Source organism: Myotis daubentonii, chromosome 1, assembly GCF_963259705.1.
Source record: "Myotis daubentonii chromosome 1, mMyoDau2.1, whole genome shotgun sequence".
Classification (NCBI taxonomy): domain Eukaryota; kingdom Metazoa; phylum Chordata; class Mammalia; order Chiroptera; family Vespertilionidae; genus Myotis; species Myotis daubentonii.
The window spans coordinates 151,651,849-151,670,303 of record NC_081840.1 but is presented as its reverse complement, the minus strand read 5'-3'; the positions used below and the strand labels follow the sequence as shown (position 1 = coordinate 151,670,303).

The 18,455-nt window shown below is 50.7% G+C and overlaps 1 protein-coding gene across 5 annotated transcripts in view; it reads left to right on the top strand.

The window, feature by feature from the left end:
* Positions 1 to 18,455, top strand: part of DIP2C (disco interacting protein 2 homolog C) — a 376,691-nt gene that overhangs the window by 294,703 nt on the left and 63,533 nt on the right. For all 5 annotated transcript variants that reach the window (XM_059662882.1, XM_059662881.1, XM_059662883.1 and 2 more), the window contains 7 exons: positions 3,176 to 3,315; positions 5,933 to 6,069; positions 7,562 to 7,770; positions 9,263 to 9,377; positions 9,847 to 10,048; positions 15,513 to 15,622; positions 17,409 to 17,489. In XM_059662882.1, the coding sequence (XP_059518865.1) occupies positions 3,176 to 3,315; positions 5,933 to 6,069; positions 7,562 to 7,770; positions 9,263 to 9,377; positions 9,847 to 10,048; positions 15,513 to 15,622; positions 17,409 to 17,489 (994 nt within the window). The remainder of the gene's footprint in view (positions 1 to 3,175; positions 3,316 to 5,932; positions 6,070 to 7,561; positions 7,771 to 9,262; positions 9,378 to 9,846; positions 10,049 to 15,512; positions 15,623 to 17,408; positions 17,490 to 18,455) is intronic.

Genomic DNA, 18,455 nt, shown 5'->3' with positions numbered 1-18,455 from the left:
CCGTTTCTGACCTGTGACGCAGGAGAAGAGTGGTGCCCCGTAGGTTTGTGAATTAAGGGAGTCACCGTGTGTGAGGGCTCAGGACAATTCAGAAACACAAGAATCAACTGAGCAAGACCCTGTCATCAGGCAGGAGGTGCTGTGGCCTCCAGGTCTTGCAGAAACACCTGGAGGGTGGTACCAGGGTGGTACTCTGTCGTCTGTGGCAAGGCGAAGTGATGAGGCCGAGCACTGAGTGTAGGAATTCACGTGCTTCTGTTCTGCCTTTTTGCAAATCTGCCAAGAAATGAGCCAGGGTCTAGTTGTCTCTGACTTGCAGGGGCTCTGTTAAATATGAATTCACTAGAGGCCCGGTGCATGAATTCGTGTACAGGTGGGGTCCAGCCTGCCTGGATTAGCCAATCGGGCCAGCCGGCCAGTCGGGGGGAGGGGCCACAGGCAGTTGTCGGGCCAACCATGCCCTTGATGTGGGGGGAGGGGAAAGGGGGAGAAGCAGGATCGCTTTGGGGAGGGGCTGTGGGTGGTTGGCCGGCCGCATCCCCTGGCCGAACTCCTGGTCGAGGGGACAATTTGCATATTAGCCTTTTATTATGTAGGATGGTGATAGGGGTTGAAGTACTGTAAGATTAGTGTCATCGGTTGACATTTTAAGTGAGGATTCTCAATCTTTTGTAATTATTTTATAGACGTAATTGAAAATTTCCTTTAACAAAAGCAGCTCTAAGGTTTTTAGTACATTTTAGAATGTTGCTTCTCACTCACTATTAAACATAGGAAAGTGGGTCTGGTAATTAAGACAACAGACTGCATGCTGTTGGATCTTACGGAAACCTTTCCCTCCTGGCTTCTTGATTACTAAACATCAGTGTTCTCAAACCTTTTGAACTTGGGCTGTGCCATGGCACATACAGCCTGCACTTTACTTTCATGTGGCTTTTTAATACAGCATATGAGTTTCCCGGGGCTGTCTCAACAAAGTACCTCCCGCTGGGTGCCTTTGAACACAGCAGTCGGTTCTCTCACAGTTCTGGGGTGCAGAAGGCTGGGCTCAGGGTGTCTGCAGGTGGGTTTTTTCCGGGGGGCTCAGAGGGATAATGGGTCCCAGGCCTCTCTCCAGCCTGTGGTGGTGCCGGCAGGTCTTGCAGAAACCTGCTGGCACCACCTTGGTGTTTCCTGGCTTGTCGGCGTGTCACCCCAATCCTGGCCTCTGTCGCCACAGGGCCTCCCCCCATGCCTGTGTTTCTTTTTTCTCTTCTTATAAGGACACAGGCTGTTGGATTAAGGCCCATCACCCTACTCCAGGAAGGCCTCGTCTTAGCTGATTGTATCGGCCAGGTTCCCATTTCCCACTAAAGTCACATCTGAAGTTCTGGGCCTTAGAACTTGGGCCTGTCTCTTTGGGGACACAGTTCAACCCACAACAGGTGCTCGGGCTCATGATTTCTGACTCTCACCTGGACCTTTGCCAAGGGCAGTTGCAGGTGAGGAAGTCCTGGCTGCAGGCGGGTTCCTCTCTGGTATTTCAAATTTCTGATGTGTCCGTGTCTTTGGAAAAGGAAAAGCCAAGGAAACAATATCGATCCTGTGCAGTTTATTATTTGGGCAGGCTTTTTTTTTTTTTTTTATCCTCACGCAAGGATATTTTTTTTCATTTTATTGATTTTTGGAGAAAGAGAGAAACATTGATGTGAGAGAGAAACATCGATCTGTTGGTTGCCTCCCACATGTGCCTCAATCCTGGATTGAACCCACAACCTAGGTGTGTGCCCTGACCAGGAATCGAGCCACACCTTTTGGTGTACAGGATGGTGGTCCAACCAACCGAGCCACTTGGCCAGGGCGGCTCTGCCCTTTTTGATTGCCACAGACTAATTCTATTTCCAGGGTCTTTTATGCTTCTCTTTTTATTGAGCCATAATTGACATATAACATATACTCCTTTTAAAAATATACTAGTTACTTGATTCAAGTAAGATCTCCTTTTTGCAAATTTTAACTCATGTTTCCTCACTCATAATTTTAGGTTCATGATATTTGGAAGCCAAATAGCAAACTCTATTTTTATAGTCCAGTCTTTAGATCCTAAAACCACATTAAACATTTATAGATGGAAAATTACAAAAATAAGGTGGTGTTTACCTAGATTGTGCTCTCACTTAGCTCCCATGGAAGAACCTTTAATTTGCAGGGATAAAGCCCATGATCTTGGAAAGATTTCATTTGTTTGCTAGTTCAGTCAGACACTGACTGCTAGACACTCCTGCGGGGGCGGGGAGCAGCAGCGACCAGGAGGTGCAGACTGATGGAGGAGGCAGCACAGAGGGTCAGAGGGCACCCTCTGCGGGGCTGGAGCTGCGAGCTGGGGAGCAGGTGAACATTTAAGCCACCACAGAAGACAGGGAGGGGGAAAGTCGTGGAGACATCTGCGGGAACTTCCAGGTAGAGGCCAGGACGGGTGCAGAAGCCCCCAGGTGGAGCGGGCTGGGCACTGGAGGAGAGTGCGAGTGGAGATGAGGCCAGGAGGGTGGGGGCGACCATGGAGCCCAGGGGCATGGGCGGACCGTGGATGCAGAGAAACCATACTTTTTCCAAAACCCCATATCCTCTGACCATAAAGCATGTCAGCATGACTCTCATCCAAAGAGTGTGCCTAGGTACCCGCTGTCCAGAATGGCATGGCATCTGCCTCATTTCAGATTCTCACCCGTCGAGTTGCATTTGAGCCTACACCGGGCACGCTGAGCGTGGGGCTGGATACGCAGAATCCCTCTCATTTATATCCCATGCTGTCATCCTGCTCTTAGAATCATTGCTCTCCCATTTAACCGTGTCCAAAACTGGAACATGTAATCCCGCAGAGACAGGGTTGGAGAGAGAGAACTGAACTAGTCAGTCTACGGTGGGTGTGTATGGGAGGGGCAGATGCGAATGCTGTGGTGCCTTCACGCTTCCGAGGTCCTTTTGAAATATTCCGGAAACCCAGAAGTAGCATTAACGGACACTAACATGTCAATCACAGGGCCCTTACAAACTACGAACCCTGGGAATGTGGCAGCCAGGCCTGCGTTCAGGAGTCCTGCGGGACCCAGAGTGGCTGCCTGTGGTGTGCCTGGATCCTCACGTGCTTATGGTGACGCCATTGCCTCTGTGTACTCAGACAAAACTGCTCTTACAGGCCCACGGACGACAGCAACCAGCCCCCCGGCCGGGGCGTCCTCTCCATGCACGGGCTGACTTACGGGGTCATCCGGGTGGACTCGGAAGAAAAGCTGTCTGTACTCACCGTGCAGGACGTCGGCCTCGTGATGCCCGGAGGTGAGAGGGGCCCCGGGCCACAGACACTGCGGGAGGCCATTCAGGACCCCAGCCGTGGGCGGGGGAGGGATCAGTCGGCATCCCTGGCCCCACTGGCAGGAGTGCCCGGGACGATGCTTAATTCCAGTCTCCTCACATGTTTGTTAAGCTTCACGGTTGGTGGTAATGCTGCTCCTCCTGGAAACCCAAAATGTTCAAGAAGCTGACAAAGGCTTCTATGCCGCCTTGGGCACTGGAACCGGGGTTCCTGTCCCCTTGGGGTGGGGGTGGTGAGCTGCTCTGTACCCCCACGGCCCTGGTGGCTTCTCTGACGGTCAGGCTCTTGCGGGTCACCCCGTCGGATGCTCTGTGCAGAGCTGGGTGCTAGCTAGGCTTGTCGCAGCCGCGTGAAGACTGAGGGATGGGGGTCTGGGTATTTAGTGAAACTTGTTTTAGTGGTAGAGCCCCTTTGAAAAGTCACGGAAATCATTTCCACAAATGAGCAGAGAGGCACTGGGTGGAAGGGCCCACCGGCAGGCATCCCTGTCCTCCACCCCCTGCCCTGCACTTGGGCTGCTCCTGTGACCTCGTGGGACCCCAGGAAGCACAGGGAGACTGGCTGCTGGCAGGAGAGGGGAGCCCACCCTCTGATTGCAGAATACCCTCACCTGGTCCTGCTTCTCACATGTGTCCCCCACTCGGGACCCTCTCAATTGAGGGGGCTCCTTTTTTGGGTGCAGGTCCCACTTGAGTTTAGACCTTCTCCTGATGAGCCCTCCACACGTGGGAGTGCAGTCTCACCTCATAGGGGGACAGTCACATCCAGGTACAACACGGCCCCTCGGACACATGCGTGCACAGCACCGGAAACGCGGACGTAGCTTCCTCACAACCAGCACGCGCCACAAGCCAGAGGTGCACGCACCCCTGCACTGCAGGTGTGAGGCCCGTGTGGACCCTCGCGGGAGCACCCCCAGGGCCCCTCTGCACGGGCTCTGAGCCGGGCGGGCTTCCTGGAGTCCATGTCTGCACATAAAGTCTCCTTCTCCTGGGGCCCTGGTGTCACAGAAACCTCGCTTGTACCCTCCAACCCTCCACATGCTGTATGTCTCAGGCCGCTGGACACTCCAGCCTCAGCCAGGCCTCCTGGCTCCTTTTCCTCTTTCCTTTAAAAAAATTATTTTTGAAATAAATAATAGATCCCTGTGGTTTTAGCTTCAAAAGATTCAGGTTGTACAATGATAAAACGTCCTTTCCAGCAATAACACTTCCTTACAGAAATACCCTGGGGCTGTGGGGACACACACACACACACACACACACACACACACTCACACTCTGATGGGCACACATATTTGCTTTTTCTGTTTTTTTCTATTTCACATAAAGAGAGGGCACTGTGGGCTTTTCCTCTGTTCAGTGTCACTTGGTTTACGGCACTCCGTCTTGTATCTTAGAGCTCGTTTGTCAGTGCGTGAGGAGCGGTCCCTCCTCCCCAGGCGTGTAGGGTACGGTGTTGGAATGCATGTAATTTATTCAGTCATCCCCCACCCCCGGTGATGGTCTCTCTTGTGCTGCTGAACTGTGTGCCGTGGATGACTCGTCGGTGCTTCATCTGCGCAGATGTGAGGATGGTCAAATGGGAAAGTTCTAGAAACTGGATTTGTTCCCGGGGCAGATGCCCACATAACTGATAACATTGGGTCCTTTGGGAAATCCGTGAAGATTAGCATCCTACCACTCGAGGGGAGAGGGTGGTTGAAGGGGGATGTTCCTCTCTCTTTCCACTCCCTCCTCCCTATTAAGTTATCACACTTGTTTTTATCTGACGGGTGAAGGATTTTTGGTATAATTTTATTCTGAAATTTTCTCCCCATGCGTGAGCTGAATGTTCCTGCGCGTTCTTGACTCCGTTTCTTAGACGTGGCACTTCCTGTCACCTTAACTCCAGTACAGGGTGGTGGGGTCAGCCCAGCCATCCTGACATACCCACCTCGCTGAGCTGCCAGCTCCCTAATCAGACCCACGGTCTGTGGTGGCCAATCATGGTGCGTGGGTCATGGCAGCACCGGGCATGCATGCCACAGCCGAGAAAACTAGCATCACTGGATTTCGTGCTGAAATGGTCGGTTTGGAAATTCTCACCCAATATTCTGTGACGGGCCCCGGCTTGACAGGGAATCTGAGATCAAAGATTACAGTTTCCACAGGAAGCATGCAGCCTCCACCCAGAGAGCTCGAAGGACTCTGGGCAAGTGTTGTGTGCTCCTCAGTTGGTGCAGTGCAGGTTGCGTCCTGGAGGCTGCGTGCGTTCTGCTGCCGGTGTGGCTGTGGCTTATCTGAGTGTCATCCTCATGTCTATGCAGAAAGGGCTACTCCCCTTTCATACAATTTACACGTTAAAATTAAAGCGATTGGAATGATCTACTGACGCCACAATTGTGAAACTTTACGTTTTGCTGCAACATGAAAAGTCATGACTCACTTTAGGGAAAATGACCAGCTGGCTTATCATCTCCCTGTCATGTCAAACTTGCAGTTTTATTCCTATTTATTTGTGTTCCCATGCGTATTCATCTCTCTGTCTCCATGTTTCTCTCTCTCTAACTCTCTCACTGCCCCTCCCTCCCGCGTTTAGCCATCATGTGCTCCGTGAAGCCAGACGGGATCCCGCAGCTGTGCAGGACAGACGAGATCGGGGAGCTCTGTGTGTGCGCAATTGCTACGGGCACATCCTACTATGGCCTCTCGGGCATGACCAAGAACACCTTCGAGGTAGGTCTGGGAGCGCCATTGCCAGGTGCACAGATGTGAAAGATAAAATGGTAATTTTAAAAAAACAAACAGTTTTATAGTCATTAAAACGGTTGCACGTTCTCCTGCCAGTGTCAAAAAAGGGCAAATACAGTTTCTTAAAAATGGGACTTTTTAATATATTACTGTTCTCACCTTTGCCTGTTTAGTAAGAGCACCAGGGACAGTGGGTGGGTGAAGGGACAAGAGCATACGGGCACAGCCTCGCTGGTGGGGGAGCCGAGGTCCCCCCTTCATGGCCTGTCAGCCCAGGACGCACTTGTCCAGGCGTGAACAGATGTGCACGCTAAATAACTATCTCCACAGCATGAGCAGGCAGGCACATGTGGGGGGTGGTGTGTGGTGAGTGTATTTTGCTGTGTGTGCATGTGTATGTGGGCTGTGCAGTGTATGCATGGGTGGTGTGTGCACACAGGTGACGTGTGTGTTGTATGCACACACATGTGTAGCGTTAGCACCGGCACACACACACGTTGGCCCTGTGAGTGAGAGGGTGGGTGCACTCAGCAGTCCGGGAGCTCAGCTGCACCTCCACGTCCTCAGAGCTTCTACCATCGCCCAGTGATGCCGGCCCAGGAGGAGAACACTTCTGATGACGTTGTGCAGAGGACAGCCTGAGCTGTTTGGGGATACGTTTCTTAATGTTTAGCACCGTGGTTGTCGAATGAATGCAGAGTCACATTTTCAAGACACATCTAAATAAAGTCCCCATCTTCTTTTCTGTGCAATTCACCTGCCAGGTTTGTAGACAGGTGTAGAATCTGAACATGCGATTTACTTCCTTTATATTTTTTAAGTGTAGTTCCAATAAGGAAAACTGTTTTAATGAATAGAGCACGTTTCACAACTAAAAGATGTTATTTAAAATGCCCCTTGAGTCTTCATTTATCACTTTTTAAAAATATATGTTTTTATTGATTTCAGAGAGGAAAGAAGAGAGAGAGAGAGATAGAAACATCAATGATGAGAGAGACTCATTGATAGGCTGCCTCCTGCACGCCCCACACTGGGGATTGAGCCCACAACCGGGTATGTTCCCTGACTGGAAATCAAACCGTGACCTCCTGGTTCATGGGTCTACACTCAACCACTGAGCCACACCAGCGGGCTCCGTTTATCACTTTTATGCTGTGACTTTATAAGCAGAATTAGTTAGTGTTTATTAGACTGTTGTCCTGACCTCTGCATCTCACCTCTTAAGAGGCTCAGAAGCCGGGATAAGAAACGTGCCCAGGGCCCTGCAGGTGGGCCAGCTGGACCAAATTGTAGGGTGCTGGGTGGGCAGGGGAGGTGCCTTCCAGGTTTGTGGTGTCTGCTGGCAGCAGCTGCCAGGCCTGGCTTTCCCGGCCAGGGCTCAGGGTAGGAGACACGGCTGAAGAGAAGCAGACCCATGGGCTCCGAGGAGGAGGGGGAAGCAGGCCTGGCTGGGCACTCACAGCGCGTGCTTCCCCAGGTATTCCCCGTGACGAGCTCGGGGGCCCCGGTCAGCGAGTATCCCTTCGTGCGGACAGGCCTGCTGGGATTCGTCGGTCCCGGGGGACTCGTCTTTGTGGTGGGCAAGATGGATGGGCTCATGGTGGTCAGTGGGCGCAGACACAACGCCGATGACATCGTGGCCACAGCGCTGGCCGTCGAGCCCATGAAGTTTGTCTACAGGGGAAGGTGAGTCACCTTCTGTGCAGAGGGCACAGTTTGCCGTAGGCTACACTTTTTATGTAAAATCGCACAAATTCCTTCAACTGATGGGACTCAGTTCACTCTTATGTAAAATGAAGCAACTGGACTCAGTGACCTTTGAGATGCCATCGAGTTCTGAAATGTCCAGCTTTATAGGAATTTTCTGAGCCCCATAAATATATTTTCATTAACTTCACCTCTACGTTAAATAAAAATATCGATTTGAGAAATGTTATTTTTAGTAAAAAAATAATTCAGAGAGTCAAAATTCATCTTGGTGCAGGTCCTTCCAAAAGGCCCAGTGATGATAGGTGAGTGACCATTTTACACGGAACACTGGCTCCCGTGACTCCCCCCCCCCCCGACTGTGCCCCTGCCTTGCTGGGCGCAGGGTCGGTATTGGCGATTCCAGCCCTGTGTGTGTTTGCTAGTTTGAAGAAGGTCATAAACTGCGTTAGAACTTTCAGTGCAGCAAGCTAAGGGAATAGGAGAAATAGATGCTGGGTGAGGCATCACCACTTTTGGATTATTCTTTTTAAAAATATATATATTTTATTGATTTTTTACAGAGAGGAAGGGGGAGGGAAAGAGAGTTAAAAACATCGATGGGAGAGAAACATCCATCAGTCGCCTCCTGCACACTCCCTACTGGGTATGTGCCCGCAACCCAGGTACATACATGCCCTTGACCGGAATTGAACCTGGGACCCTTGAGTCCGTAGGCCAACACTCTATCCATTGAGCCAAACCGGTTAGGGCTTGGATTATTCTTTTTTTTTTTTAATATATTTTAATGATTTTTTACAGAGAGGAAGGGAGAGAGATAGAGAGTCAGAAACATCGATGAGAGAGAAACATCGACCAGCTGCCTCCTGCACACTTCCCACTGGGGATGTGCCCGCAACCCAGGTACATACATGCCCTTGACCGGAATTGAACCTGGGACCCTTCAGTCCGCAGGCTGACACTTTATCCACTGAGCCAAGCCAGTCTTGGCTTGGATTATTCTTAAACCTCTGTGAAAAGTGGTGCCGGTGTTCGAGTTGCCACTATCCCATGCTTATGTGGGAGACTGCATACCTAGTAGAAAACTTCACAAACGCAAAATTTCTACTCATTTGGAGACACTTGCTTCACAGGTGCAAATGCAAGCTGCAAATTGGATGGGTTTCTAAACTTCAGCAGTTCTGATAAACGCACGGAACTCCCTCTGCCCGTGCTGAAAGGTTTGGCGACAAACCTGAGGCATGGCCTTGGGGAATGCAGGCACTGCTATCCGAGCTTGGTCAGGCTCCTCCTCCCAGAGCTGCACTGTCGGTAATAAGGTTCTGCTGTTGCGATGACTTTTCCGAAGCAGCCCCTCGGTGCTAGAACCCCCTCAGCCTATAGTCAGTGGCTACCAAGCTCCTGACTGCAGACTGGTCCTCCTGCAAGCATCGCCGGCCTGTGCTCACTGTGCCTCCCTCTGTCCCTGCAGAATAGCTGTGTTCTCAGTGACCGTGCTGCATGACGAGAGGATAGTGATCGTGGCCGAGCAGCGGCCCGACTCCACGGAGGAGGACAGCTTCCAGTGGATGAGCCGCGTGCTCCAGGTAGCCCCTCCCGCCCTCTCCCAGGCTCAGGGCAGCTTTGGAGCGTTGGTTAGGATGTGGCCAACCCTCATCGACTGTGCTTCTGCCCCTGACGGTCACTCCATTTGATCAGAAACTGCATCAACCCTGGCACTTACGTTTGTGGGAGAGTGGCTGTTAGGCCAAGATCAGTCATCGGGGTTTGCAAAACTGGCTCCTGCTGTTCATGTGGGGAGGTCGAGAGTGTATATCTTGGGAGTATATTATTTTTTCTCCAGACCTCCTTTCTCAGTGTGCGTGGTATTCCCCCATCCCTCCGCAATGATCCAGCTCGGTGAGGATCGGCTGGGCAGCCCCCCTCTGACCACGGCGCCTCCATGGGCTGCACCACGGCGCTGCACGCGCTTCCTGGACTGCGGACAGTGTTTTGCACAGTCTGATGTCTCTGCACAGTACCTGTTCGAACACGGTCTCCTCTTGTGACTTCCAGGCAATCGACAGCATCCATCAAGTCGGGGTTTATTGCTTGGCCTTGGTTCCTGCAAACACCCTCCCCAAAACCCCGCTCGGTGGGATCCACTTGTCAGAAACAAAGCAGCTTTTCCTGGAGGGCTCGCTTCACCCCTGCAATGTCCTGATGTGCCCCCACACCTGTGTCACAAACCTGCCTAAACCTCGACAGAAGCAGCCAGGTATGCCCAGGGGCTGGGAGGGCTCGTGTGGAGTCTCAGGGGGGCCTCTGCAGCCCGTGGTGGGGGTGCCACGCCCACTGGGCCTCGTGAACGGAGGCGATTCTCAGCCGTCCTCCCCTCCTGGTCACAACCCCTGGAGGCGTGGGCTTGTTCTCCACCAGCAGTGTTTTCTGCAGGCGGGTGGTGGGGTGCAGGGCTCTGCTGGGCTGCAGGTCCACTCGGGGCGGGGCAGGGTTGCAGGACAGCTGGAGTGAAGGGGGTGCCTGTGTCCTGGGCCTCCTTTGTGGGGCATCAGACCTCCATCTGCTGTGACCTCGGGGACGCACAGAATTTTTAGTCACGGTTTCCTCGCACACAAATGAGAATAGTGCTTCCTTGCATTTCACGGGTTCATTTAGGGGTCAGAGCTGCTAACACGTGGGAGAGCATTTTGAATTCCGTGAAGAACTCTGCAAACTGTGACGTCATGAGAGTGAGCATTTGCCCAGTGCTTCGCGGTGTAGGGGACACCTAATTATTTGTTGCCTGACTTGCTCCTCCTGGCAGTGGAGTTGGTCATGCTCTTCAGGGTTGCGCAGTTACCAGGGAAGGGGAATTTATCTCAAGATGGCGCATTGTGAGGAAGCAAACCCACCAGTGTAGCCAGAAGGCCCTGGCCTCCGGGCTGGGACGTGCAGACAGATGTCAGAGGGTGTAGGGTGATGGAGCCTGTAGCCTGTTTCACATACCAGCTTCTTCATCTCAGGGAGCCCTAGAGGGGGCGCTCTCATCTCCTTTCACAAATGAGATCTCATCTCCTCCCCCACAGCCGTGGGACCGCAGTGCGGGGGAGACAGACCTCAACCCGATGGCAGTTTGCCCAATTATAGAGTGGCCATCGGGGCGACTTTATGGCGAGGCAGCTACAGGCCCGTTGGGTCATCACAGGGCGCATGCCCAAGTTAGCCGCAGGGACCATCTGGACTCAAGGCTCACACCCCAAGAGTGAGATTGGATGAGTTTGGTGGGGCAGGTGGTCCCTTGGTTAATGTGAGGAGAGGGGTCTTCCCACGAGGAGCGGGGTCAGGACTTGAGTCCGGGTCTGTGACTGCCCCGGGGTCCCTCCAGCAGACGTCTGTGAAGCGGTCAGAATGCAGCTCCCCCCGCGGGATTCAGCTCTCTCCTAGGGTAAGGGAAGGGATTCCCTTCACAGCCTAGAAAGTCAGTTTGCAGGCATCCCTGCTCCTTTGTTTTTGTCCCACTTCTGTCCTGTTAATTATTTTCTCATATTCTAGATTTCCTTAACTGATACTCCTCCCCATTTCCCCCCTCACCTCATTTCTCCTCTCAATCCCTGGTGTATGTGATTGCTGCAACCAAGCGTAGAGTGGCACTGACTGAGGTCTTCGTGCTTTAAATTCTGTGGGTGCTCTGGCTTCACGTGGGGTGAGCACAGCTCCTCTTTGTCTCCTGTTGTCTCAGGCATGGCCTGCACTGGGGACGCTCTGTCTGGGCGCAGTGGTTCTGGTGTTGAGGGTGTTGGGCTCTCCAGGGTCCTTGCGCACTCCAAGGTGACGGGCACGTCTCTGTCCTGCTCACCTGTTCTCATCATCAGACACCTCGACCTAGTGTCCCCAGGCACGCAGGAGTGGAGGAGGTGGTGGAGCCCCCAGGTCAGCCGTGTGACGGGAGAGTTCAGGACAGATGTCTGTGGACGGGGGTCACTTGCAAGTGCACATGATTCCGGAAGTACAGGGTGCAGCTCACCTGCCAGATGTCAGGAATCCCGAAATGAGAACCGTGACCAAGGGGAAAGGCCAGGGTGTTCTGTGCTGAGTGCTATGGGGAAGGCCTTCTTTCCTCAGGGGAAGGAGGGAGGGGGGAGGGGCACAGTAAAGGTGACCGGGGAGATCTGGGTGCGCTCTAACACAGCATGGTAAATAGAGCTTATGGGCACTGATAAATGTAGGGAAAGAATTTTGTATTGATATTTGGTGTCCCATCTGTTCTTGTTAAATATTGAGAGGTTAGGTAAGTCTGTCTCTTCGAAAAAAGCAGTTTTTTAGCAAACACTAAAGGCAGCTGTGAGGGGCCCGTCGCTGTTCCCAGCTCAGTTGGTGATCTGTGATGTCCCTTTGACAGGTGACGTTTCCCTGATGCCTCCATTTCCATGAATTCAGGGAGGGAAACGGACTAGATGATTTCCATGGCGCCCTTGGAATAAACATTTATGACTCCAAATGAGTACTCAGCTGCCAGAGTGCACATTTGGTGAGGCCCTTTATGGGTGAGGTTTTTGCTGGATGCTTGAAACAGAGCCCCTAAGATATAGATCTTTGTAGACAACCTAATTGCCTTTTAACTGGATGAATTTGTACTTACTCAGCTAACGGCGCTATTGCTGCACCAGTACCTTGAGTACAAAACTGTTAGAAGACCTTGAACCCATGAGTTAGGCGAGCAACAAAATGATAGAAGCAGCTTCCAGTTCTAACGTCCCCTGGATGTATTTTATCAGAACGGCTGGAGGAGGCCTGAGGAATGGCCAGGGGGAGAAACGCTGCCCTCACATACACCTGCCCTGTCCCCCGCACAAACCGGTCGGTCAGGTATTGGAGGGCAGGCATTCAACAGCACGGAGAAGGAGTTGCTGGCTTGTGGATTTGTAAATCTGTAAGTGGGAGCGTGGTTCATCTCAATCTTATATTTTCCCATCCTGAGGGGTGAGGTAAGGATGTAGGAGTGTTTTGCACACGCCCCCTTCAGTCAACAAGGGAGAGAGCCTCCGTTCTCCGCAAAGGATGAATTTTGTAAATAAAAGCAGCAGCACCTGTCTCCCAGCAACCTTAGGAACATATCAACTCAAAGTCTGTGTGGGGACAGAGACACGTAAGGCCCAAGCTTTGCAGCCAGAGAAATAAATTCTCAGCGAGGCGAGACTGGACTCAGGGAGAGAAGCCCTAAATAGGCACCTTGGAATTGTGCTATCCCCTCAGAACAGTGCTTTTCCGACCATAGTTTGAATCCTTTAAAAATTATGGCGAAGCCTTCGGTTTAGGCCTGTTTCCAAGTTGGCTTCTTCGGAGAACTGTCCTGCCCAGTCTCCACAGCCAGGAAGAACGCTGGTGCTTTTGCCGCAGGTCCTGAAGCTGGGAAACCAGCGAAGCACGCTCAGCAAGGCTGCAGACGAGGGCGCTGTCTCTGGGCAGCAGCTCCCTCACTCCAGCCGCACAGCAGTGCCCTTCCTTTCAACACGCACCACACTGCCTGGCTTTCTTCTTCAGTGTTTTTTTTAATTGAACTTATTGGGGTACAGTTCTATATTGCATCATCTTTGTACTGTATTGTGTGCTCAGCACCCAGCGTCAGGTCTCCTCCCATCACCATGTATCCCCCCTTTGCTGCCACCACCCCCCACCCTCCTTTCCCTCTGGAATCGTCATACTGTTGTCTGTGTCTATAGGTGTTTGTGTTTTGTGTGTGTTTTGTTTTGCTTAATCCCTTCACCCAGACTCCCAACCCCCTCCCCTTCTTACAGTTGTCTGTTCTCTGTATCTGTGCATCTCTTCCTATTTTGTTTGTTAGTTTATTTTGTTTGTTAGATTCCACCTATAAGTAAAATCATTGGTACTTGTCTTCCTCTGACTGGCTTATTTCACTTAGCAAAATACTCTCCAGGTCCATCCATGCTGTCGCAAAGGGTAAGATTTCTTTCCTTTTTTTACAGCCAAGAAGTATTTCATTAAGAGCTAAGAAAAGAAATTTAGTTGGTCCCAAACTACCACACATAAAAATTCAAACATGATTTAGCTTGAGTATGTAAGTCATGCTCTATGATTACATGGGAACCAGCACCAAGGCTCTTACAAATTGCAGAAATCTGCGTCATGGTGTTCTCCACAGTTCAGTCCTGCCTGTAGCATTCTGTCATCTCCCCCACAGCTGTGGAAAGGTGACTGTTTCATGACAAACCAAATTCTGGACAGCCACGCATCTGCAGAGTGTTGTTCAGTGGTTAGAGTGTTCCTACTTGGGCAGTCATCTAAAGCAGCGGTCGCCAACCTTTCGGACCTCACGGACCACCGGTTGGCAACCGTTGATCTAAAGGATAGTAGGTACTCACCCCCTGCATTCCTCATCACTCCAGTGAACGCCAGGATGACTGCTGGGGTGGTTGCCATGGAAACAGTGCGTGTTCTAGACTATGTGCAGTATCGTCACACCCCTCAGCCTAAATCTTAAGACTTGTGTCTTAGCTTCAGACTAACAGCCGTTCATGCGCAATAAATGATGCAACATATACCCAGATTTCTAAGCCTGTAGCTTGGCCTTCAGCAAAAGTTTAACAAGATTAGGACTCAGAGTGGCCTTCAGCCTGAATTTTATCAAACCGAGGATGAAACGCTGATGCCATCTTTGTTACTTTAAACTCCTTTACCAAACTCCTTTTGGTATATCTCTCCCCCCTTTTCTTTCTCACTTCCCTCTCCTTCTTCCTCCTTCCTCACGCTCTCTCACACACCTGCATGCTCACACTCATGCTCTGTCACATGTGCTTACACACACACACATGCACTCTCAGTCACACTGGCACGTTCTCCTGGAACTCCTAACCTTTTCCTAGTAAGTGTGTGTGTCTTGATTTATATGCGTGTGTTTAATGAAAAGAAACCGTGAACAGTAGTATTTTCAGAAAACGGAGGTAATTGAGGGTTTCTTGAAGTCAGAAAATTTGAAAGCGGTACTCCAGCTCTTTAGGAAACCTTTTTTTTTCATTAGAAAATAAAAGGAAAGCTGTCAGAATAGATTGTTTCTGCATTTCTCTTCTGAAATGTGTCATAAACCATGAAAAGAGCCTGGTGATGGAGTTGTTAACAGGGGCGTGAAGGGAACTTGGACCGTACGGCAGCCTTTTGGGTTATTCCACGTGTCTGTGGGCCTGACAGAACTTAACCCTTTCTGTTGAAGACATACGTGGACAAGTGACTGTGTCACATCCTTCAACAGTGTTACTCCCTAAGTCTGTCCCAAGAGGCATTTATTAAAAACCAGGTTTGTTCAATCAGCTCTCAGGGGTGTGTAATCGCACCTGGAGCCAGACTCACAAGCCAGGAGTCTCACTGTTCAGCAGTGGAATACGCATGCTTCAGATTCCATATTTGTCTTGTGCACTGTTTTTTATAATCACTAATGTGAGGACACTTCACACAGAAGCTTCCCCCTAACTGGAAAGTAAAGGCAGTGAGCTGCACGGCTCCGGGGGATTTGTGATACGGTATTTCTCTCTACCCTTCATCGAGGTTAGATTTGCCGTCATCATCATCATCGTCATGACTCTCTGAGGCCTGACTGTAGTAAAATTGCTTGTCAAAGCCACATCTCTGAGAGGAGTTCCCCAGAGTGAGCTCTTTACCAAGGTGGGCAGTCACGTTTTGGGGAATTTCACGTGTGTTTCCCTCACACATGTGCCACTGTTCCTTTCCAGAAATCGGCCCTGCCTCCGTGATGGTGGGGAACCTGGTCTCTGGGAAGAGGATTGCGCAGGCCAGCGGCAGAGACCTGGGTCAGATAGAGGACAACGACCAGGCCCGGAAGGTGAGAGCAGAGGGGCTGCCTTCGCTGGGTCCCCGCCCGTCACCCTGATGCTGAATTACAGCAGCACTGGCTCCGCTTCCTACCCGCCTCGATTCTGCAAGAAACGCCCATATAATTTTATAAGAAAATGTGCTTATGCCCTGGCCGGTGTGACTCAGTAGTTAGAGTGTCGGTCCAAGCACCAAAAGGTCGCGGGTTCCATTCCCCGTTAAGGGCACATACCAGGGTTGCAGGTTCGATCCCTCGCCCTGGGGCCAGGGTCTGGGTAGCCCTGTTTGGTCCTACAGCCCTGAGCACTTGTTCCTAGTTTCCCACCAGCCCTGACTGGGCACTAAACTGCCTCACAGTGACCTTATAGCAAAGCTTAAGTCCAGTGGTTCTCAACCTTCCTAATGCCGCGACCCTTTAATACAGCTCCTCATGTTGTGGTGACCCCCAATTTCACTGTTACAAATTGAACATAATTAAAGCATAGTAATTAATCACAAAAACAATATGTAATTATATATGTGTTTTCCGATGGTCTTAGGCGACCCCCGTGAAAGGGTCGTTCTATCCCCAAAGGGGTCGCGACCCACTGGTTGAGAACCGCTGCTTTAGTCCTTTGATTGTACAAATGCAAGAAAACATTCTTTCAAACCCAGATTTGGGAGCTAGACCTCCTTAGAGCAGCCTTAGGAACGGAGCAGGAGCCTTCTGCCCACTCCACCACAGACACCTTCCGATGTGGCTTCGAGTCTCTTTATGGACTGTTCAGCCTGGAGAGCTTGCTTTTTTAATCCTCACCCAAGAATGTGTTAATTGGTGAGAGAGAGAGAGGAACAGCCATTGGTTGCCTTCCCGTGCGCAACAGCAACCTTTTTGGTGTACAGGACGACACTCCAACCAACCGAGCCACCTGGCCGGGGCAGCCTTGACAACTCTTAAGCGTCACCAAACGGTGGTCCCACTTGTATGGCTACCAGGAAATCTGACAAAATCAACCATTTGAAATACTGGGAATTTGGCAACATACGTAGTGAGGTTGAAAGCAGCAGCCGTGATGTTTCTCCTCCCGGCACCTCTGTTAGTAACGAGGACCGTCCAGACCTGGTGCTTCCTGGATCCTGACGGGAGGGCTGTCAGCAGGATGCGCTTGGGCTCTTGGATTTGTGGTGCTCTTGGATGACATAGGCGTGGCCATTCTAAACAAGTACCTGAGAGAGCCCCTATTACATCAGGACAGAGCTGACCGCCCTGCCACCCAGAAATCAGATGGCATCTTCAGGACGCCCTGGAGAGGAGTCTGTGTCAGCTGCTCCATCTGTGGGGACGAGGGTGCAGTGCTCCCACCTTGGGCAGGTGTCAGAGAACTTCTCCACGCCTGAACCCAGTCACGGCAGAGCACTGAGCACCTGCGTGTTCTGTCGACCATATCTGTCAGGGCGTCCTCATTCCTCTGTGGAGACACACCCCAAAAGCACTCAGACAGACTAGACCAATGATGGCAAACCTACGACACGCGTGTCAGAGGTGACACGTGAACTCGTTTTTTGGTTGATTTTTCTTTGTTAAAATGGCATTTAAATATATAAAATAAATATCAAAAATATAAGTCCTTGTTTTACTATGGTTGCAAATATCAAAACATTTCTGTATGTGACACGGCACCAGAGTTAAGTTAGGGTTTTTCAAAATGCTGACACGCCGAGCTCAAAGGGTTCGCCATCAGTGGCCTAGACCCATGGAAATGTTGAGATGAACCCCCAGCCCAGGGCCCAGCCCTAACCTCTGTGCTTTGTTCCAGTTCCTGTTCCTGTCAGAGGTCCTGCAGTGGAGGGCCCAGACCACGCCCGACCACGTCCTGTACACGCTGCTCAACTGCAGGGTGAGCTGCTCCCGGGGCCGCGCCTCTGCTCTTCGTCATCTTGCTGACCCATCCTGTCCCTTCAGGCTTATGTGAATTCCTTTTAGTTATTTGTTGCAATTTTTACTGAGACTTTTTCAATTAAGAAGGATTTCTTTTTTCTCTTTTTATTTCTTTGTTTTTCTGATTTATTTTTATTTGGGGGGGGGAGAAGGATTGCTTTTAAATATAAGGGTTTATGCATCTCTCTCTCTCAATATATATATATATTCTAGCAATTTTTTGCAATATTTCTCCCCAAAATGAGTAATGAATAATTTCTGCAACCAAGAACAATTACAGATCTATGGGATATTTACATCCTTATTTTATTACTGAACTACTTTTTGTAAGTAAGAAGTTATGTTTTAATTACAGACTTTCATTCTTAGGAATGAAAACCATTTCTATTTTATAATGAACATACTTTAATTAAAGTTTTAATTTTACTTTAACTTTTAAAGTAAAATTAAAGTTGACCTTTATTTTGCGACGTGTGTTCCCATCCCCTGACCCCATGTTTAATCACTTGCTGAAGCAAGACACTGGGTCTTTTGGGAAAACGTGTTTACTGGGAATGCCTCGGACCCTGAAAGGAGCTTTATTAGAAATAACAGAAAGTCAGGTGGGGCGAGCTGGAGGTCAAAGCCATGAGCGTGGAGAAAGGGTGGGCCCCGGGCAGAGCTCCTTGAGACGCAGCCCACTGTTTCCTGGGCCTCTGATGTGGACGCAGCTACATCCTGACCATTCACAGGGTGGCATCGGCTCAAGCATCTGCGTCCATCCCACCCTCCCAGCACGGAGGCACCCTTACCATGTCACTCACCCTGCCCAAAGGTCAGGAGCATCATTGCTGTCATTGTTATCAGCGTAATTTCCACTTACATCAAGCTGCCAGTTCAACACTGTCCAATAGAAATATAACGCAAGCCTCACACGTAATTTTAT